At 40.5% G+C, this 23,490-nt stretch overlaps 2 protein-coding genes across 13 annotated transcripts in view; one reads left to right on the forward strand and one right to left on the reverse strand.

The window, feature by feature from the left end:
* Nucleotides 1-23,490, forward strand: part of LOC110985039 (extracellular sulfatase Sulf-2-like) — a 63,801-nt gene that overhangs the window by 24,869 nt on the left and 15,442 nt on the right. For 11 of the 12 annotated variants that reach the window (XR_015424206.1, XM_022245737.2, XM_022245742.2 and 8 more), the window contains 9 exons: nt 10,687-11,174; nt 11,855-12,094; nt 16,314-16,464; nt 16,859-17,029; nt 20,922-21,072; nt 21,495-21,670; nt 22,191-22,307; nt 22,556-22,642; nt 23,127-23,250. Coding sequence is in view for 11 of the 12 variants with exons in the window: in XM_022245737.2 (XP_022101429.2) it covers nt 10,967-11,174; nt 11,855-12,094; nt 16,314-16,464; nt 16,859-17,029; nt 20,922-21,072; nt 21,495-21,670; nt 22,191-22,307; nt 22,556-22,642; nt 23,127-23,250 (1,425 nt within the window). In the remaining variant the exon portion in view is untranslated. Of the gene's footprint in view, nt 1-9,039; nt 9,265-10,686; nt 11,175-11,854; nt 12,095-16,313; nt 16,465-16,858; nt 17,030-20,921; nt 21,073-21,494; nt 21,671-22,190; nt 22,308-22,555; nt 22,643-23,126; nt 23,251-23,490 lie in introns of those variants that run through there. The other variant, XM_022245741.2, reaches the window with a different exon arrangement.
* LOC110985042 (protein cereblon-like) overlaps nt 12,089-23,490 on the reverse strand; it is a 74,254-nt gene continuing 62,852 nt past the window's right edge. Inside the window, exon 7 of the mRNA XM_022245751.2 lies at nt 12,089-13,203. The gene's annotated coding sequence lies outside the window, so the exon portion shown is untranslated. The remainder of the gene's footprint in view (nt 13,204-23,490) is intronic.

Consider the following 23,490-nt stretch of genomic DNA (forward strand, 5'->3'; position numbering starts at 1 on the left):
CCTTAGAGGTACAATCTTACATGCAAAAGTGCTGACAAACATTTGACTCTGTGGATTACGTTACTCGCATTTGCCAAGATTGTGTTCAACATTTGCATGCGTGTGCGCTCATTAATGTTACACTTCACATCAGTAGGAAGCAGCACTAATGACCCGCTCTGATAAGACATGCTTCCAGAGTAAACCATCCCTGGAAATTGGAATTAGCCGATAAGAATATCGACGCTGCACTTTTGGCTCAATTTCCTGGCCCTTGCTGTAAGCAAGAATTTGGTGTTCCACATTTGAAATATTTTTTGAGTAGCTGAGCCCGGACATTTTTTATGATGTACGCTCCTTAATCCTTCCAAGAGGAACTCAGTGGCTCATCTCCTGAATATGCACTTTCAAGGAAAGTTGAATTACAAGCTAAGTTGTGGCACAGTTGTGGAGGCTTTACTGTCCTTTTTCCAAGGTTCTAGGTTCTGCTAGATCATGAAGGCCAGGGGCTTATCCATTAATGTCTCCAAATGCCTGTTACTGAAATCTCTATGAATGCGTCTCTCTTGGCAAGGGGCCATGCCCCCCCAAAAAAAGAGAAGCCAAACTAATTTTGAAAAACAACAAGAGGTGAGTTTTTTGGGTCTGTTTCATTTCCCTCCTTTCAAAAGCCTGTAAAAAGCCTAAAACTGGAGCCTCACTCCTCAGAAAGGGGTTACATGTACTGTACATGTACGTGAAAATATTTCCAAACTTCTGAAGAAAGGGTTTGGCCTCCCCAATATTTGGTTCTAGATCTCCCCCTGTCTCCTAGAAAACCTTTCCATTCCTGCTACCTGGTACAGAAGTACAGTACCAGTACTAGTACAATGCACATGTGGCGTAGAGACTCACCAAACTAATGTAAACAAAGTTTGAAATTGGAAGATACCGTACCTGCTACGGTACCACTGCATACATGTACAGTTTTTAAGATTTTAAAAAGTTACTGTTCCTAAATGTCTCCAGTGGTAGTTACTGAAATCTTTGAGACCTTTCTATGTTTGCGTGTACGTCTTCAGATGAATTGTAAAGGCTATTAAACTTCAGTAAACATTTGAAAGATGCATGCCGTTTTCAGCACTATTAAAAATGACTGATTTGTGAGTAATCCGATTACATGTACATGTGCCTCCAAGATAGCCTTCCCTCTCTGCTTCATATGGCACCAACTCTTGGATCTGATCAGTTTGATGTCATAGTAGCATGTCTGTGTGATGTACAGTACCTGTATATAGCCTGCACTGACAGATAAGTGACAAAGTGATGACGCATTGGTAGTGAACTCCAAATATACATGTACAAGTGGGTGAATTAAACATACATTATATGCACATGTACTGTATGTACCCACACTATTGCCACATCAAACTTCTATGTGTTTCCTATACTCATGTCATTTGACGAGTCATAAATTTGACTGTCAAAAATTATTACAAGGCTGATACTGATATGTGTATGTACATGTTCCTTTAAGTGGTTTTGGATGAATCTCCTGTATCGGTTTACTTTTGGGGCCTGATCTAATATTAGAAGTGTCCTCAGATCTTAATTCTCCTGAGAGCGAAGATACTTCCAGATTCCCACATCCACTGATATCCATGATTATTTACATCCTCCTGCTTTAATTTCTTCATCTCTGTTGATGGTACAGTCATCACAAGTTGTCTCCTGGGACTGTGTCACTGGTTATTCTCAAGCAGTGTGGATCAAATCAGTATGCTGTGGTACTGATTCTAACTTCAGAGCACCTACTATTCATGAGCCAATTATGACATATCACACCAACCCTTACACTGGGAAAGTCAAATACCCAGATCAAGACTCACAGCAGGCCTACCTGGTATTTTCTCAAGACCAGTGGGAGGAACAAGTTTGTAGCGACCTCGAGACAAGCTCAGCATGAACCCTGCAGCTCCCACGAGGTTTGTCCAAAAACCCCAAACAAGTGCACCACACTATGCTGGATGCCAACTTCTCTTGCTCTGACCCCAAAAAAGTCCAACGGGCATTGTTAGTGTCCTCATGCTTACATTCCCAGGGTGAGGTATAAAGTAGGTACAATCTATCAATGAATGCTGACAGAAACCCTGAATCACAGTTGGCTCATGTTGTTAATACATTTCTTCCTGTTATTGCATTGGTCGTTAGTCTTCGCAGGTACCCAGTTCAGCAGGTGCACGAAAGTACCAAATGTTAAGTGATGAAATGTAGCTAGTTACAGTTTTTCCCTTTCGAAACTTCATACCAGAATTTCTTTAAATGTTCCTGTGCAAATGACAGCTGTGGAAAGTTGGACACAATGGATACTAACAGACATGTGCATGTACATGTTTGTGTTTTTTTTTTCGGAGTGAAGGGAATTCCCATCAAAAACCGCTGAGGGGTTGTTGAATGGAAAAAAGAAAACTGATTTGAATTTTAATTCAGAGGTTTTGAATACTGTGTTGCCTGAAGGAAAAGTTCTCCAAGAGGAAGAAAGTCTGACAGAAATAACAGCCAAGAATTTGTACAATTGAACAAAATAATTCTCTAAGCTTGACACTGACACAAGAAAAGGTTTTCAATTGGGGGTAAAAGAGCCTGAGCTAAAATACACATCGATAAAAGACCAGTATTTTTCCTTTTCTTTTCTTTGTGTTTCTTTGTCTTGTTGTGTCAAAATCTGTGAAATGACAGGCACAGTGGATATCCTCCACCCCGGATTGTGACATTTACTGGCAGTGTGAACTACCAGTACTGATGAGTATTGTGTGTGGGTCTGGCAGGGACCCATAATCCCCACTGATGACAAAGAGTTTTACCCCTTATCTTCCAGACCTTCAGATTTTTTTTCTGGGTGATGATGGCTTTTCTTGGAGACAGCAGTGAGAAGATTAGCAGCAATGCATTGTGGGAGAGTTCCAGATCAGTTGGTTGTTTCCTGGGAGTGGGAAGTTCGTGGGGTGACATTTTGTCAACACCTGTTCCTGATTTACTGTATCCAATAGAGAGCTTTACATTTGAATTCATGTTTGGCCCAATGAAAGGGAACCCAAAGACATATTTGCGATATCGGGCTCTGCAAATATCCACTGGGTAGATCCAGCACATTTCAATGTAGATGAGTTCATGCATGTAGTGACATCAAATTTACATTGACTCACACTCCATAGTAATTGGCCTAATCCAGGGTCATTTCTACAACACTCACAGACATGTAGCACAAGCCTTTTGTGCATACAATCAACATAGCTAGTGCACAAAACTGGATTCTAATTTGAAAAAAATCAATGACTTTTAGAAACAAGAACTGCACTGCCCATACTTTTATAGAGAGCAGTTCTTCAGACAAGAAGCCTACTGGTATGTTTTCATTCAGACAAATACTGTTTTTGGTCCTTTACTTTTAAAAAGACAAAAGAATAAGTGCAACCATTATTGTAACACAGACCTTCAAATGATGCACTACAGACAAGGTTACTGACCATGACAGCAGGTCAACCAATTTTTTTTTTTTTTGCTCAGCGGCTTTATTCCCAAGATGATCCCTAACTCCTATTGAGCACAAAGCAAACACTTAGTATCATGGCTTAATCCTAATCCATTAAATGCTCAGGGATAATCTCCACAGGCTCTTCAAGCCTCCCCTGTCTTCTTTGATCAGAAAAGACAGGCCCTTAAAACCACTCCATCAAAAGAAGTCCTCACCAGCGTCTTGTGGCTATTGTTGAGTAGACAGACACATTTCTGAATGGGAGTTGTCCAAGTCTGAATCAATGGACTGAGTGTTGAATGAGAATCTGATACTGTAGAAAAGGGCTCTTGTAGAAAGTAAGAAGGAAGCTGAAAGTGGGGAAGAAATCTCTATGTGCTTATCTTATTAAGTGAAAGCCTTGTGCCCGCCTGACTCAGTCAGGCACAGAGTTTTCTGTGCAGGCTTTACGCTGTTCAGACAGTTTATGATCCTTGGAAAAGTCACAAGGGCTCATCTGATAGTACATGTATGTGTCGAAGTTTTACGTAAGACTTAGTGATATGGTAGTCTCTCCAAAAATTAGTTTTCTCATGCGAAATGCTTATTTTCTCACAGGATATCTGCTGAATGGTGCCCAATTTTGCTTGTTTTAGGAGTGATGAGAAAGTGTACGGGGAAAAAGTTGAACTGGAATTTGCTGGGAAAAAAATTGATGGATTAATGAAGCTGAAATTGATTGAAGTTGAATTTGAAACTACCGTACACCCTCAAAAAACCATGCTCTCAGTGAAGTAGCAGACTGTTGGTTTCAAGTGCCAGTCTATTTTTCTTTTTCAAAATTGCAGGGTTTTCCTTTCTTTCCAATGGTGGACAAAGATGCCTGTTTAAAAAGCCGTCAACAAAGAATGCTGCTGTCCAAAATATCCGCCAGTCAAATGATTGCATCAGCTTTGGTGCAGTTTTCATTGGAGATGCCAAAGCAACATAAAAATCCTAAAAAAGAAACTGCCCGTCTGTGTTTATATAAACCCACCATTTGCTAGATTTACTGCCCCAAATTTCCATATAAATCCAGTCCAGAGAACATGCATGTACAGCTGGACACTTGAAGTGGTAAGAGATTTATCAGCTTCGGAGAGACATTTGTGAACCGGATCAATAAATTTAAAGAAATTGAAATATAGTTACTCCGTCAATTTCTGTACATTGTGTGACCTATTGTGTCCAGATATTAATCAAAGTATGCGATTGAATGTTTTATTGATCTAAAACTACATAAGAGTTGAATGACCTCGGCGAATAAAATACGCAAAGGCTGTATAATGGCGTGCTGAGGTTAAAGGTCAAAGGGCAAATGTCAACTAATACGTTTACAATGTGCATTACTACCAGTCACTCCATGCTTGAGCTTTATTATACTATGCTCCTGGTGTTGGAGAAGTGGTGGAGCCTTGTTTATGGCGCCTGGACTGGAGAGGAGCAGAGACACAATTTTTCTGAAGGGGGGGAGGGTGCTTAAATGTTGGTATATTTTGGTTGAAGTTTGAGGTTTTAGCCTATTAGCGGTGTTTGAAATAAAATGCCGTCATATTCTGTCGTGCCCCCTCTTCCTGTCAGGCACAAACAGGTATAGGTACTGTGGGTCACTGATGCAGTAGTGGGAGGAACTCTGCTTGGCACAGGCTATCAACAGGATGTGGAGAGCATGTCCATCTGTAGGCATGATTGTTTGACTTTGTAATCAATGACTCATCCATCCTTGAGTAATTAAAGATTCCCTCCCTGCCCTCCACTAATCCCTCTCAGCGCCCTATCAATCCATTACCAGTAGGCCTATTGAAGGCCATATCAGGTGTAAAAAGCAATTCTCTTGACTAGGATCTATAAAACAGGAGCCCTGTCCATGTGTCATTACTTGGAGAATGTTAAGTGCATGACCATTTTGCAAGTCAACATTCACCTGCTTGTTCTAGTGAGGCACAAAGATAAGCTGTCATGTTACCAAACTTGGAACATGTTATAGTGGTGGTTAGAGCTTTGTAGAGAAGGTTAACATATTGAATATTTATTAAATCCAAGTGAGTACTTTTAAAGAAAAGTTTGACATCTAAATTCTTGATAGGAACATGAAGTCCTCAAATTTTTTCCTTCAGATAAATGTACATGTATGTTCACTGACCATTTTGCAAGTAAGATTCAGTGTTACACGATGAAGCGATGGTGCCTATGTGAAGGGTGTCATTGGAATGTCACATCCCATGTGCAGTAATTGTAAATTCTGGCCATTTTTCACACTTTGGCTGCCCAATGGTTCAGTCTTCAGAATCTCAGAATTAATATTACCAACTGTCTATTCCAGAATTGGTTAGATTGCAAAGTTTGGACTATGCAACTAAAGACGAGAATATTGAAGAGGCAAAGCCACAAAGAGGAAACCTAGTTTTGAGAAATGGCCTGTATTGATATTCCGTGACTAGAATGGTACTCAAATCAGGTATCGGTGCCCCTTGCCTTAATCAGCAACCAATTAGAGTTAATTGAAGTGCGGGTTCAAGACAGAGCCCTGGTAAATCCATCATGCTAACACAAGACCCTCATCCTTTGGGAATAACATCAAATAATCATGTACTGCATGGCTTACTACCGGTACCAACACAGCTGTGACTGAAGAATATGTTTAGAGTGGCAGAGTTCCACAAAAACAGCCTGGCAATATATAAATCATTTTTTCTCCCCCATGAGAACACCAGATAGTGATATAATCTTTCACTGGTCATAAATGTGTCAACAGTGATACGCGTAAACAATCTTCAGTGTAAATTACAATTTGATGATTTGATAGTTTGTTAAGCAGTTCTTATCTCCAGTCAGACGATTTTAGACGGTTGTATTTCAGGAATTTCCGCTTCACAACTTTATCCAACTGTTGAAAGCTGCGCCTTAAAATTCCAGCATGGTCACCTCAGGTCTGGAGTCCTGTATCTTTGAAATACAGTTCGAAACACCTTTTACACCATGCTTGGATCACATTTCAATTTAATTTTACAAGACCAGATCATTGGACTCCATTCAAGAAGATACATGTATAGTCTCAGGCAGCATGCTGGTGGAGAGCCATAAAGTAATTTGTCAAAGTACATGTGTGATCACTCAGCTTTTTTGCAACTGAAAAAGGACGGTTCTCTTTTCTCCTAAAAAATGAGTCATATTTTGTCACTAGATGCCCGCTTTTCTTTGAATTAGTGAAATGTCACCGTTTTATTCGGTGTTTCCAGAACTTGGCTAAGTTTACAGGTATTGTTCCTTTCATTACACGTTGATGTAAACCTACTTTTTGTTTGCATGCTAGATGTGTGAGTTTGCTCAAACGGTTCAGGAGATTGATATACCAGTAGTTTGAAGCATCAAAAATTGACAAATAAAACCCATTCTTGGTCGAACCACAAAAGGGCAAATGCACTTTAAACCACATGCCCAGATTAAAATAAAATAAACCTTCCTAAAATGTGATCCTTTTTGATCGCTGGCAAGATAAGGTAGCGGCAACAGCTCAATTGGAACGATTTCCGGTTACCGGCGCCTCTGGAAATTGGAAAATTGGCAGTAACTTTGCAAATTGAATTAAGGAAATTGAGAGCCATTGTCCAGTTTTAGTTAATTTACATTGTGGTTTAAATGATTTCCAGAGTACAGCTGAGATTTGAAAAGTTTGAGGTTTAAAAACCAATGGATTCTTGCAAACTCGTTATTTGTTTTTTGAAGGCGCTTGAAGCTCAAATGAAATTAAAGGATTTAAAATTTGGTTATTACACACAGACAACTTTTGATGCAAGAACAAAAGAGAATGTTTTGAAGGGCTAGCCAGTTTTTATCCTCTTGTCTTTGTCCCTTATGTGGTTGAGTTTCTCCAGGGCGACTTCTTTTGGCCACTGTCTTCCTGCAGGTTGGCATGGAAATGATACACCAGCAGTCGACTTTACAAGTCGGACCAGGTGTGCTTGCACTCTGAGCCAAGAAATATACCAGCCTAGCGGGTTCTGCTTGTCAGAGTTGAACTAAATCTGATCATAATTGCTAGCGAAAACCACAATGCCACCTGGGTTCCTATCTAAGGTTCCACTGGCTGCTAACGGAAACAGCCTCAGGCAAATTTTTAGATTTTTTTTTAAGGGGGAAAATTCAGATTAATTTTCAGTGGGGGGATAAAAATTCCAGTTTTTTTCTGCAGGTGTGTTTAAGCTGCAAGGATTAAAGCTTGTGTATTTATTTTGCATGAGTTAATATCTTGTGTTTATTTTGGTTTGGATTAAAATCTGTGTATCAACAAAAAAATTGACTGAAGTTAAAAGGACCTTTTCCCATCCACACATTGAAGCATGCATATTTTCTGTACTGGAATTAGATGGATGATTACTCAATACTTGACAGTTTTTACAATTTTTTGACAGTCTGTGCGTAGCTGGTGTTTTGAACCAAAGTCATGTCCTTTTCACTTTTTGATGTGTGTCAGCTGATGGTTTAGAGAAAAGTCAGAAGTTGTATTGATGTGTTTACAAGGAACTGACTGAGCCCTACATGTACTGGTGTGCAAGCGCTTGTAATCAACATACCGGTACATGTAATTTATAATTTGACAGATGTTTCCATCATTTTCTTCCAATGTGAGTAGCAGTGACGAGAACTTCTTGGATGATTAATCATAGAAATTGTCCTCTGTATCATCACCTGTGTAAATGATACTGTATGGTATAAATAGTGCGGTAAAAGACCAGGAAGTAACAAGTATTGTTTACTGTGATGGTAGAATTGAAACAACAAACAAGAAATATTCAAGTTAATTATCCTTGTGGTGTGCACATTTGCATGAAATTGTTAAGCAAGCAGTGGCACTTATCTTTAGGATTAGTTTTCTAAGTGAATGTGTGTGAGCAGTGAGGAAGTGTCTTTGGGAAGTCATTGCTTCAGATTAACCCTAACAGTCCTCAATCCTCCAATTTCAAAATATTTCTGCACACATGAATATCCAGGGAGGGGATTGGGTGAAAATGTTCGTAGAATCTCTTCAGTGAATGATTTATTAATTGGGGGAAAATCTGGGAGGAATGGGTGTTGAGATTAGCTCCCATATCTTCCCTTGAAACATCCTCGAAGCATTCTAAACTCTAATTTAAAAAGTTTAACGGTTTATTCAATAAACGTTAAAACTTGTAAAGAGTCTAAGCTGATAAATGTTCCCTTCAATTGTAGATAATCATTAGACACATAATTTCAACTTGAAAATGGCCCAGTCTTTGATCTGCTCATTCATGAGATTGTCTGCTCATTCTGGAGATTAATCATAAATATTCATGAATTGTGGTGTAGACAGGAAATGGCCCCTGCCCATTGTTTGGTGGACCCTCCTATTTTATACTTGCGGTTCAGCTTTTTTTCTTCTATTCTAATAGCACACACACACCTTTGCTAAGCCCTCTCAGTGTTTGTTTATTTGATCTACACCCATGGGGTGCAGATAATAGACATAAGCAGCTGTGGTTGTATTGTATGGGGATAGCCGCATAGCCAGCCTCACAACTGTACCATACTACATAGACTGCTTCACACCACAGCATCGGCCACATTCCTAGACTTACCTGTTCCCACATTCTGTCAAGGTGATGACACAGGTACATGTAGATCACCTGTTCACAGATCTGGTCCATTGGTCACAAGTCCAGTAACATGATTGCTTGCCGTTCATTGCAGACACACCTTTATTTTCTGTGAGTTAGCGTCTAGACAGAAATTCGGTAGGTGAGATTTACATTATAGATTTTTATTCCTTGGATAATTGTACCAGTTTATTTTGTGATGTTCACCTTTTGATAAGATCTTGTAGTCCTGTCTGGCGTGTCCTAACAGATTCAGTGTAAACAAACTGTACTGGCATATGATCTGCCATATTGTATGCGCTTTATCAATGTAAAGATTAATGGTGGGCACTTTTGCTTACGAAGGGACATGTAATTTGTAACATTAGCTACTTTAATGATTGTACAATGTGTGTTTTGTACGTGCGGAGTTGTTGCTCAACAGTTGTAATTTATTATTAATCAAACCATGCCCATGAACCCTTGCTCTGAGCAGGAACTAACTTTAAACTTGCTGCATATTGTGTGTGTGATACATCTGTCTACCATGTGTAAAGTGAGTGTGCCTGTGCTGAGGTTGTCAAGACCAGCTGGCCTCAAGCCTGTTTTTACAAGGGATACCAAAAAAGCCTTGCAATAGAATTGTTTCCTTCAACATTCCCTTTAGCTGGTATATTGCAGATTGCCCCAGTCTGAATTATTTTATCAGCCTGCTGGATGATTTGTCAGAGTTTTATATTTAGGTTCTTGGATTTTTCTGTCTGACATAATCAGTCTATTCGGGTTATGCTATTTAGCGTCAACAAAGTGTCAACTAAATATTCAAGCATTTTATACAAATATTTTATATTTACAATATTAGTACGGCTCCTACATATCATATTATCCAAAATGGTATTTGAAGGTGGAAATTTGAGTGACAAATTTGGGCCTGCTTGTGCAGCCTGACCGGCCGTCATCTTGTTTTCGTTTGGATGGTAAAGTACAGAAAGATGGCGACTCTGTACGTCACGAAAAATTTTCTTTTTCTGCATGAATCTGGAAGCGAATTCGGTGTTTCTTTTACACAGTGGCAGGTCTTAGAGTCTCTAAATTAAGATAAAGCTACTTTTAAATCCTTAGAGGGTATTTTCAAGTTGTTGATGCTTTGTTGATGCCAGTTGTATGTGTTGAGGCTTGATGACGCTAAATAGCATGATCGTTCTATTCAGCTGGTGTAAATACATGTGTTTGTGCTAGTGTCAGTGAATTCAACCTTCTGTTAATCTCATACAAATTTTGCTCAGCTTTGATTGGGCAATTTGAATGTTTTCTTGGCAAGCCCTTTGCCCCCCAGGACAGAACAAACAGGGGTTTGGTAGCCTCACAAGGGTACATGTACTTTTAAAGTTTGGCTGTTTCTTGCATGGAGTTCAGTGCAAAGCCAATGCAGCTGTAACAGGGAAGTCCAAGTTTTCACCAATCCCACAAGTGGAGTACTCTCCTTGGCTCCTATATGCAAAACAAACTGGTGACAAGTTTTCCTCCAAGCCATTTCTCTTCAACCAAAATCTCCAAACTTTTCCTTTTATTTCTACACAGACTCGAAGAAATCTGAGATCGACTTTTAGTTGAGCTGTAGACAGCGGTGAATATTTGCGCTGTGGGAAATCAGAGTTGTAGTTTGACTCAACCTTCATATGCTTGCATCCTGAGGGGTTTTGTTGGTGTTGAGTAGATGACGTCACTGCCGTCCACAGGCACGCTGCCGTGAACAGCCTTCAACTTAATGGCACTCTGCCCATCTCAAAACGAAAAAAAGGACACCCTACTGCTTCTGCTCTAGGCAAGGTGGGGACCAGAACCAACCCACTCCGCAATCATGCTTCACCAACACAGACACGCACTGTGCGTGCTCCTATATCTGATGTTACTATGGCTCACAAACTGTACCTGGGTCAGTGCTGGAAGGACTGGACGCAGGGGTCAAGGGTCACTGAGGTCACAACCTCAATCCCGCCCCAGATACTTGAGAAACAGAAAACCAAACATAGTACTTGTCATAACAGATGACCAAGATTTACTTTTAGGTGAGTATACAACTTAAAAAGGTGTTTATGGATGGGAAACATTGCAGCTGAAGGGATCAGATGTAAAGTAAACAAGGACAAACAGTCATCATAACATTGAGGAAGAACTTACAATAGTTAGTGACAATTCTGAATGATATGTGGTTTGGGAAAGCAGAGAAATAAACTACCGGTAATCGCCGAGATCTCCCCTTGATCCTTCAAAATCTGGTTGATAGTCGGAACGATTTTTGAAAGAATGAAGTAATAAACGCCCAGCCATGATTACTTAACATGGAGCTTGAAAGTTCCTAAAAGGTTGATTGCAAAGTTTGTCCTTGATTCACTGCACATTGGAGGATATTTGACAGTTCTTGGCAAAAATGTATCCACATGAATGAGAGGAATATGTGGAATAATGAGCCAACCTAAGCTCCCACATTAGTTTAATGTGGTAGGATAAAGTTACATGTACATTAAGTTTGAAGAAAGCAAGAGTTCCATTTCAGTAGTGCGAGGCTCACATCCTTGTGTCATCATTGTGCATTGTATTGTAACTTGTGATTGGTTGATACATGAGGCTCACATCCTTGTGTCATCATTGTGCATTGTATTGTAACTTGTGATTGGTTGATACATGAGTGGGTGTAGGTTTACTCAAACCTCAAACTACTTTTTTTCCCCCCAACTGTTCCTCATAGGTTCTATGAGTGCAATGAACAAAACCCAGATGGTGTTAGGTGACAGTGGGGCTAACTTCATCAATGCCTTTGTGACCACACCCATCTGCTGTCCGTCGCGCAGTAGCATCTTGACTGGCCAGTACGTTCACAACCACCACGTTTACTCCAACACGGAGCACTGCGGCTCCTTGGCCTGGCAAGGAGGACCTGAGAGGCGTACCTTTGCTGCGTATCTGAGGAGCGTTGACTACAGAACAGGTGAGGGCTGAGTTAAGGTTTCACAATGGCAATTAATTGATTGTATACTGTTACATTATTTGATTCACAACTTCAATAAAAATGGACTTTTCTCTTTGAATAAAATTGGGAAATTATAAACTGTTATTATGAAAGCAGTATACAAACTAATTGCAGATTCTTTGTACCAGTGCATTAACCTTCAAGGGGTATCAAGTTACCACTTGCATTATTGTGACTTGGTTCTACCTTCCTCAATCTACCAAATCCTCCAGAACTTCTGCTGGAATTGGAAGGATTTGGGAGGAATGGATTTGGCTGATTATTGTCATTTGATAAAACCTGCTGTTGAAGTTTGAGTTCAGTGATCTCAGGAATGCTTTATACTGTTAAAAGGATGTGGTGTGTGGTAATAAACCACCACAGTGATTTCCCCGAACATGCTTTTGAATGACAACAATAGCTCATTTTTTCTTTCATTCATTCATTTATTTCCTGAAGAACAGGAAACAAGGGAAAATCTAGACCTAGAAAATTTTTGTACTCTGAATAAAGTCCATAGGATCAAAACACTACCCAGGAAAAAAAATCCAAAAATAACTACATACATGTACAATATTAATGTTTGCCCTTGCAGAGAGTGCACTGGAAAACTGATAGAAAAAAAACTAAAACAGCACATCTTTTAAAGGACATCTGAGAAACCAGACATAGTGACAGTAAAAAAAAAGATTCAAGTACCTTTGATGATGCATGTTCTTGCCAGTTGTTTTTTGTCGAACGATGAAACACGACAGGGTTACAATCAAGCCAATTATTTGCAGAGAAGTGGAGTAACTTGAGACAAAATGTCACTGTGCATATAGTGCGTCTGATCACGTCACAAGTCGATACATTTTACTGGCAAGTCAAGAGCACCTGATATATTCTTGGTGGCCATCAACAGTAGGGGACCAAATTGCAGAACGTGATGTTTCCTGGGTGTTCCTGGGGCTGGCGGTTTCAGAAACATTTCTTTCCAGACCCAGACAGATGATGTTGTTTTTACCGGATGAGCCAGCTGGCACCAACGTCAAACAAATAGCATCCAATTTCCTTGGAGGTTTAGAAGTTCAGCACTTTCTGATTGACTGCAGATCAGAGAGGGCAAATGTGATTTGAACAAGTGTTAAAAAACATTTCCGTGAAGGGAGGATTAGGAGAAACGACATTGTTTACCGTAGAGATACACAAACTGGTTGGATCTTCAGCTGGGTTCATCGAACCTCTCCAAAATTTTGCATGTCTAATTTTGAAAACTATCTTGTGGGGTTTACAACTGCTGGTTGATACCTCCACAGCAGTAATGTAGCATGAAAAACTTTCAGGTCAACTAAAAGTTTGCTTTTTTTTTTCAGATGTACTGGTACGTGCACAGCACATCTGTGCATTAAGCTTTTACTCTTACACTTCAAATTTGGAAATCCAATTTTCTTACGTTCAAAATTCAGGCTTGCATGTAAGATGCTTAAGAAAACCTGTTGGTTACAGCAAAACACACACCAAAACAAGTTACTGTACATTTTACAACTCACACGGGTGAGGGCACGCTTTTTGCACTGCATTCCTACTCGCTGTTGCAACTTGAAAATCTTTTGTGTCAATTTGTCAGTTAAAGCTGTCAGCAATTTTTTTTTTTTTACTTGAAATTGTCCAAAATGTGTGTTGTTTTGTTCCCTTGGGCAGAGCAAATTTCCCTAGGGCATAATATTTTGGCTCTTTTAAAGTCTCTGGCCTTAAATGATGATTAAAGTGCATTGTGTGAAATAGCAGATTTCAATTTGTCAGGCTTCCGGCAAGCAGTGAAGTGTGGGGAGATAGATTGAAAAATAAAGTACAATGAATGACTTCTTCAGTGTTGCTATAAAAAGTGGGTTTGGAACTGTTTTAATTCAGAGAAATCTTTGATGGATTACTGTGCGTGCATTGCAAGAGTTCACCTGAAGGTTAGACATTTGCTGAGCAGTTAAGGGGACACGTACATTGCTTGGAGGGGCAAACAAAGTCTGCCTTGTCGGTTTCCAGCCTCAAGCCTGCCTCGTTATTACCAAGAGCAGGCTACCGAGGGGAATTGCGTGCTGGTGGCAATTGCCTCTCGTCATTTATCCCGTTAATTGGGATTCTCAGCTGGTCTCAGCCTCCATTTCCCCCAAGCTCCCGACCTTCTGACAGTGACACCTCAAGTATGATGAAGAAGCCCAAATATATTGCCATCAAAATACCTTCCAGTGGAGTTTTATTACACGTTGTGGCTACTGCCTGGCCGTATTTGATGATCTGTGGAAGCAGGCATTGTTTATCCAAGATAAAGATCAGCTATACTTATTACTACCTCCCTCAAAAAAGGAGGAAGAAGGGTGATTAATATCTGGATATTGAGCAACAAAATCCACAAAAACCGTGTTAAGAATCACAGCAAGTTTTGCTGCTAGTGTGAGGCATCTAACATTATTCTCCAGAAGACTTTATTTATGTGTGCTGGTATGTAATTGAATATGTCCATGTTTTGAGAGTTGCAGCATTGTTCAGTTCCTTGTTATTGTCCTGTTGGTTGGACACTTTCAAACGTATGAAGTGTTCTTTCACCTGGCAGCTTTTTCGTAGGATTTCTCTTTTCTTTTTAAGCATGAGAACATTTCTGTAGCCCCACAAGGGTTTTTTTTTGCATCACGTGAAAGGGCTTGAGTCTGTCAAAGGGTAGCCCTGGGAATCACCCTGGGCGATAGTCCAGAAGCTCAGTTTGCAGTTTTGAAGAGGGGCTGCTGTAGCTTGGCTCACAGAAGAAGTTTTTGCTTTGTGAAATTGTAGAGCAAGATGTAAACCCTGCTTTTTTTTCTGTCGTACAATAAAATCAAAGCAATCTTTGGATGGGTACCAGTATTTAGGAATGTTCAGTGTTGCTTTTTTCCCCCAAAACATGTTCTACTCCCAACGTTGAATGCTCAATTCAGCTCCAGGAGCCATTATTATGAAGCAACAGAAATTGTACACCTGTCTGAAATTGATACCCGAAGGTGGTGGCTTATGAATTGTAATGGTTTGCCCAATTTCACCTGTTTGTGAAGACAGGAGAGGTGCTGGAAACTCATTTCAGTTTTGCAGTCAATTTCCAACAGCTGTTTATCAAACTGTAGTCGGTGCCTTTGTTGTCCTTTTTTGCTCCTGTGAATGAAGAAAGGCCTCTGAAATCTGAGCTTCATAAAAATCCCAGCCAAGCTGGATTAGTTTTCTCAGACTTGTGCTGATCTTCTTTCTCACCAAAATTAAGAAGTTGGCGTCTTTCTCGGAGCACTGCCCCCTTGCAGGAGAGGCTGTGTTTATTTGCAGAACCTTGGTAGTGCACGGGTTGTCTTGTCGCACTCCAGGACTGGGCGATCAGGGTAGATGGGGGTTAGAGGGGGTTGTTTTGCTTCCATCTTGCCAGCCCCAGATCTGTCGGAGGTGAGGATTGAGGACTTGGCTGATTGTTTTCCTTAGACTGTTCAGGTCTGCTTGATCGGGGCTTTGTAAATACTGCCTGGATTGCCTGCATGGATGGGTGTGCTTGCGCTGTGATGTGTTGCTGGGTGGTTGCGTGGGTGTGTATGGAGGCACTGGAGGTAGAGGGGATGGGGGGGGGACATTGTAACGAAGGAAGAAAATGTTGGACAAAATTAGAATCAGGGCTTTAAAAGTCCCTCAAACATTGGAGTTATGAGGGAATGCTCAGCTGTTTTTGTCGTTGGTGCCGAACATTTGTCAAATACGTAGTATTTTGTAGTATGTTGAAGATAAAGTTGGGCACATTTCTATGCTAGTTCCATGACACTTGGACACACCGGTATTTGTACATGTACCTTTTGTCTCATGTTGTAAAATTGAAAATTGTTCATGTAGGCCGTTCTCAGGAACTTAGGATTCATTCATGGACCCTAGTGTAAATAGTATATTAGTAATGACCACAAATCCTTTATGAAGATTGATCCAAACTTGCACATGTCGTTATCATCGATTATGTTGTCTAGAAGTAGTCCTCTGGTCAAAGATGCCTCAGATACATGCACATCGCTATTGCTGTTGATCTGACATAAGACATACATTGAGGAATAACCTCTACAAAGTTTCAACACGTACCGTACAAAGTAGTTCATTCAACAAGGAGCCGTTACAGTGCATGACTATTACTTATTTACAAGTACATGTACTACTTCTTTTTTCTCAGGGTATTTTGGTAAATACTTAAACAATTACAACGGTACTTACGTGCCACCTGGCTGGACAGAGTGGGTTGGACTGTTGCAGAATTCCAAGTACTACAACTACACCCTAAGTCGCAATGGACAGCTGTATGATCATGGATTCAATTATTACAGGTCGGTGTAGTGTCGAAGTAACACTGAGTATCCAACATAATCAACACTTCAGTTTTTGTAGCCTCTAAGAGTAGCACATGAATTTCTTGCAGTTGGGTTTTGATGGGTTTTGACTGCTTGGATGAGTGATTGGAGACTGTACTGTCTAAAAGTGGTGCTTTCAGGTACAAGACCAAGATGCTATTTCTTGATGAATGTAGAATTGGGTTTTACCCTGCTAGGGCAAGTTTGTGTGTGGCTTGGGCTTTGTGTCATTGCAAGGCCACTGCCATAAGCCGTAGCCTTAAACAGAAGAACCTGAATCCAATAAGACTAAGGGCTTGACTTGAGCCCAGAACCTCAGAATTGTAAAATTGTATTTGTATTCATTCTGTTTGCTGTCTTTCTTTATCAGGGACTATCTGCCTGACCTGATAGCCAATGACAGCCTGGCATTCTTTAAGATGTCCAAGAGGACATATCCAGACAACCCTATCGCCATGGTATTGTCCTTCCCATCACCCCATGGGCCAGAGGATGGAGCACCACAGTATCAGGGGCTGTTTGAGGGGAACCGTCTTCACAGGTAAACACTGGTCTGTCCGCTGACCATCAACCAGTGGATTTTTGTCTGATGCCCATCCCATGAGTGTTGTGTAGACTTATGACCTCTGATCTGACCCAGGCAACCACACAGGTGCACCCTTGGCTTGTGGACTTATTTTTCTGTGTGACCCATCATTGGTCCCAATTGAGTGATGTTGTAACCAAACTGGACCGGCCAGAATTTAAGAAACAATGTGCAAATATTTCCTGAAAACTTCAGATCAGATAAAGTAACCTTGAATCTCTTGACAATGATTTGTGTAATCTCTAAATGAGGAAAAGGTGTCCAAAATAGTCATACCAGTACCTTACTTTAAAGATGACTTCTTCTTGTGTGCGTTTGATTTAGCAGTCACGTACATGTATATATATACCAGCATTCAAGCTCCATAGCTCACTGAGGATTACCGTTTGCTTGTCCATGATGTATTGTGATTGATATCGGTAGCAACCATTTATGTCAGGCTTGTTCCTTGACAAAATGACTTCCTTGTAAATGTTAGTGGAGACCTCACGAGGTGTGGATAGATTTATCGGGGCTGCCTTGCCAGACACTTTTCACCTCTTGATGACATTCCACCTTTGCAATTAAATTTGTTTGACAGGCTGTGGAAGTCTAGTCTTTGTCTCTCCTTATTTTTACTCTGTGGTGGTGAAAACAAAATTGTTGACATTCTTGAGTTTTTTGATTGATGTTGCTATTGAAAGGTTTTGGAAGATCCCGTTTAACTATGCTGTACATGTCACCTGTGAAGACTTCAGATTAGGTTCTCCAGAGATTTATCTTTTGTTTCACTCTCAGATGGAGTACAATTTCATTGTTAGACCCCCATAAATTTTCTACCGGACAGTCTAGAGTACCTGCTGCATGGAGGGTTACCATTTTCTTTGGAAAAAAATAGTATGGGGTCAAGATGGTGCTTGTTCAGTAATGCTTGATTGTCCCGCCAAAAAAAGTGTTGCCATCTTCTCAAAGTATATATTGCCATGGCAAAAAAATACATGTACGGTATGTTCTAGTCTTTATAAATTGAAAAATAATGTAGGCCACAGCTTTGTAAAAGATTGGAATCGCTTATACTTAAAGTACAACTGATTGCCAAGTGTTTTTAATGTTGCTGTTAATTTGTGCAGACCGTTAATGAGCTGAGTGATACTCTTTCCCCAAGAAACATGCACATGTAATTTATTACAGGGACTGGTTACAGGGATTGGAAAGTGTAGAGATGTAATGGAATCCAGGCTAGACAGGTGAATGAGAGCGCTTGGCCATGGTCACATTCAAACCCTGCCAAGAGTCTGTAATCCAGACTGGTCTTAATGACATTCAGAACATTTCACATTGTCAAGCTCCATTGGGAAGTAAGGCTTTCAGGGTGTGGGTAGATTCCCTGGAGGAGAAAAAAAGGGCTTGGAATGTCAAACATTAGTTAGGTTTGCAATTGAGATGTTCATGTATGTCTGTGTGCTACTGGTACCTCAAAATGCATGCAGTATAGACCAGTCTGGCAACCACAAGAACAGAGTTGGAATTATACATGTACATGTACATGTAACTCAAGTTGCCAGACTGTTGGCTGTGTGCGTGAATGAAAGAGTATGCTTCATCACCTGGTAACCACCAATAAGCCATTTGCTAGTTAAATTGAAGACTAAAGACACTGTTGCTATACCTTGTGATTCAGGGCAAACTTTTGCATAGCGACCACCATCTCTGGAATGGACTGGTTCCTTTGTGCCCACCTTATCCATTGAGAACAGTGTACTGTTTCCAAGGCATCTCTTATGTAACTAAGCAAAAGCTTGCTCCGAATCACGATGTATACCATAGCAACTATGGTTTTAGTAAGGAGAATTCAAGTTGTTATGTTCACGTGAATTTAAAGAACTCAGTGTACCAGATTTGGGTCAAAGTTAACTCGCAAAAGGCTTATTACTTGGGGCCAATTTGTTTGTGTGCTTACGGCATAGAGCATATTAGATATTAGCCTTTTACAACTGGGTTATATTTGACTATTTCTTAAAAAATCATTGGGTTTGAGAATCTTACAGAGTTTAATGTCTCTCAAACAGTAAGATTCCATGGGTTGAAAGTTAGCTGATCCCGCTATGTGCTACACCAAGCCAATCACTGTAAGCTTCATCAGAAGCAACCACAATTCTCCTAGGATTTGTAAAGGGATAGCATGGCAAAGAGCTTTGCCCAAGGGGATAAAGGCTTCCAAACTACCCTGCCCCAGCATCATATTCAAGATCTTCAAGGGCTGGTTTTTAGCATTTTGTCTACCACTTCAATCCTTTGGTATTTACACTCAGTGACTCATCCTTGTACCACAATGCTGCTGCAACACCCTCTAAGGTAAACAACTCCCTGTCCATTGCCCACTGAGCAGGGCTTATTGTTTGTGCTGTAGCAGAAATATGCTGAGAAATTGACCCAGATTTCGCCCCTTTTTTTCTAATACTATCGGGTATTGTGAATATGTACTGATGAGAGAGATGTAGCAGAGGACAGTCTGTGAGTCACGCTGGCTCCTGTTTCCAGCGAAACTTGGAGTTTGGGTTTCCCCTGAAATGGATTCAAATTTCAGTTACCTCTGGGCCGGGCAAGATTTCATATTCGGTGTGGTCTGTCATCAGCCTGGCCTGTTTCTGCCATAATTATGACTCAATATTATTTTTATTTTTTTTTTCTGACTCTCAGTGAGATCAACTTTCCAACAGACAGCTCCCTGCTGTTCTGAGGTTTTTTGTCTCTCAGCCTCTAAAAATATCGGTCACAGTAAGTGAAAATTTTTGGCAGAGCTGGGCACCAGTCAGTTCTTGTGGTATGCAAATTGCAGCAGACCAGTGAAAAAAAGGGCCAAGATGTCTGTCTTGCTTGTCTCAGCAGGCTGGCTATGTAAATAATTAGTGAAGATAAAACACTCACATAAACCACCAAGCAGAATAAGAACCAAACCAAATTGATCTAAAAATATTAGCCATTGAAAACTCAAACTGTTTTTGAATAAAAGTACAGATGTATTGCTTACTCTAGATGCTAAACATTTCTTAAGGAGGAAATATCCTAAAAATATCATTTTATGCTAAAAACAGGAGGCTTCAGTCCTAAAAGTGCATCGTGCAGACCCTCTCAAGGTAATCAAGCTTAAGGTGAAACCACAGAGTAAGCTGAAGTTGGTTCCTGACAAGAATTTACATAGCAAACCTACATGTACCTGTAGAGTTATGTTTCCTCCCTCTGCATATGCAATGCACTTGCCTTTATTATTAAGGCCTCTGATTATGTGGAGCACTTTTAGTGAACATTTCTAGTTCATGCTTTGCAGATACACTTACCGGGTACGTGAAAACAACTTTTTAATGACTATTTGAGCTTTACAGGGAGGAGTTGGAACTCCATTTATACACAACCGTATTGCAGCTGAATATCATTTCATACATTGAAATGGGTCCAACTTGTACACATGTACTTGTACACTGGTAGTTTAGGCTAGGTACGGTACATTTCAAGGGTGCATCATTTTCAGTCCTGTTTTATTGAGGAATTGAAATGAGGGATTTATACAAGCACTTCCTTTTTTAATCCCATTTCTGACACTACATGTATATTTTGATGCCAGCTTCACTGCTCCAAATTATATTTACTGAACTGCCTTTTTAATAGCTTATATGATATCAGAGGAACAGTGGCCTTGTTATGCCACTGGATCATCTTCATAACACTTTAATCTGTTGCTTTTAGCATAGATTTATCAGCATAATTTGTGTTTTTAGTGTCTTTGTGCTCTCTCCTTCTAATATCTCCCAAATGCCTACTCCCAAATCGCTTCATTAGTTGTCTGCCTCCATTTTTTTCTGATGTGTAGGACAGAGACATGGAATTATAGCAACAATAATGACAAACACTGGCTCCTGCGTTACCCTGATCCCCTGACGGAACAGGAGATGGCATTCACGGATCTTCTTCAACGCAAGCGACTCATCACATTGGTGTCCGTGGATGATGCCATTGCAAAGGTTTGTTATGCAGCACTTTTCATAGTCCTAAACACTGCCTGAATATTTCAATCAGACTTAATAGGGTCACACAGCAGTCAGCATACTGGTATTCCTTTGACCCCCGGTGAGAGGTCAGCTCAGGTTAACCTGGTTGACAAGTAAGAGAAGATTGAAGCCAGTTTATTCTAATTAGTAATTGGGAATCACACCTATCTATTAGGCTAATGGTGAACGTAAGAGTGAAACTCTTGGTATGTGGGGGTTCTTAAATTTGTCAGGCAGAAAACTTTCCTTGATACATTACATGTAGATCTGGTTGCCTGTTTTAAGTATAGCCACTCCATGAGGTGGCAGTACATGCTAAGGCCCTATTTGAAACAGGCTTTCAGGGCTACGTGTAGCTTCAGACACGTTTATCTTCTTTCTCTCTCTTTGTCCAGCTTTGCACAGAGCTAAGCGAGATGGGTGAATTGGACAACACGTACATCATCTTCACCTCGGATCACGGCTACCACCTGGGCCAGTATGCCCTTCCCAAGGGCAAATCACTACCCTACGACTTTGATCTCCGTGTTCCCTTCTACATAAGGGGTCCAAGGATCCCTCGCGGTGTCGAGTAAGACCCTTGATACTCAAAAACACTTTTAAAAACCCCTAACCTCCAGTGCTTGAGGGGTCAATTGAGCAGAGTTGCTAAGCGTAAAAGTGTGCTAGGCATAGAAGAATATTGGCTTAGAAGAAAAGTTTACCAGTCAAAAGTCGCAGTGAGTAAAAGGTGCCCTGCTAGTTTTTGCTTACGAAGTAAGTTTCCTGGGCAAGATTTTCAGCTGAGTGGCTCTGTGAAATTCAGTTCTGGCTCTGGTAGGATTTTGTTTAGTTCAAGACTAAAGAACCCAGCCACCTTCTTATATGTTGACTGATACCTCAGTTCATTTTAAGCATACTCCAGCTGTTGGATGTTGAAAACTTCAGAAGATCATTTAAAGAGATGGCTCAGATTTTTTTTCGGATAATTCTTAAAAACCGATATTTTCCAGCGTGTGTTCTATAAACAGCACTTGCATTCTTCAATGCGTATAAATTGTGCCTTGACCCCCCCAGGTTTTGCTTATTTCTCCCTGCTTTGGCGAATGTAGAGTTCCGAACATCGTGTTGAACATTGACCTAGCACCAACCATGCTGGACATGGCGGGGTTGAACATCCCTCCAAACATGGATGGGGTGTCACTGCTGAAGCTTTTTAATCCGGCTGAGTAAGTTGAAGCATTTATAGTTCTCAATTATCAATGTCCATTCACGGCAGTTGTTAAGAACTATTCTCAGGTTGTGCCTAATTTAAGTTTGTGTCTGTTTCTCCATCAATTATTCAAATCCGTTGTCATTAATGCAGAATTTGAAGATGTTTTTGTTGGATCCAATCATGACTTTTCTTAGCTAACCAGAGAATTCCCTTTCCTTGTGATGCGATACCTGAATTTCTCTCTCCTGCAAAACAACACAGCTACCGGATAAAAGGCAGAAGCAGAAACCGGAGATTGCGCTACGTTGGAGTTGACCCCTGGCGAACCAGTTTCCTAGTTGAGAAAACGTAAGTCCAACCCTTTGATCTTTTGGCAGACTGCCTTGGTCTGTGTTTTGGTCTGTGCTTTCTTGGACTGACTTCAACTGTTAGTTAGGGCTTTTTGCCATTGAGTAATGATTTCTTACATGTCAACATAATCATAACCTTCTGTAGCCTTTTAATCAGGTTACCAAGTACCAGTATATTTCACAAAATCCTGACTTTGTCCCTGGTATTGCTCTGTCGTTGGTTTCAAAGTCAGTTGTAAACCACTTATGGGAATGAAAGGATAACAGTGCAGAGTTAAGCTGAACATCAGACAGTTGGAATATAAAGCAGAAAAAGTTCTGCATTCAGTTAGAGGTTTTCAAATCGGTGAACTAACTCAGGAGACTGAATTTACACCAAAGCCAAACTTGAGAAAAGGTACAAGTGCCATACACTCACATGCCAGGCTATGTAACACCTTAGGTCGTTTTCCCTAAAATTGTTTTTTATCTTTGTCACACAGACGTTCCCCGGAAGACTTGGCACGTTTGCAGAAAAGGCAGTTTCAGGCACGTGGGAGGAAGGGGGACCGACTTCGGCAACAGTGCAAGGAACCAGAGTTCCAGTCACCATGCAAACCATTCCAGGTGAGGTTGCCATGGTACCAACCAATCAAATTTCTTATACACCCCTCTGCAAAAACTTGAGAGGGTTGGAAAAGAATGAAAAGCAAACAGCAGGTAACTTGAGGTTTACCTCAGGGCTTCACAGGGGTTTCATTTTACATTCTTACCTTACAAAAAAGAGCATAGTTCATTTGGGGAAAGTTTTGCCCAAATCACAGTCTCTATGATATCAATAAGACCCTGCATAACCAAAATCAGGTC

The sequence above is a fragment of the Acanthaster planci genome, linkage group LG02, assembly GCF_054643075.1.
Source record: "Acanthaster planci isolate LZ-2023a linkage group LG02, COTS_SCS, whole genome shotgun sequence".
Classification (NCBI taxonomy): Eukaryota; Metazoa; Echinodermata; class Asteroidea; order Valvatida; family Acanthasteridae; genus Acanthaster; species Acanthaster planci.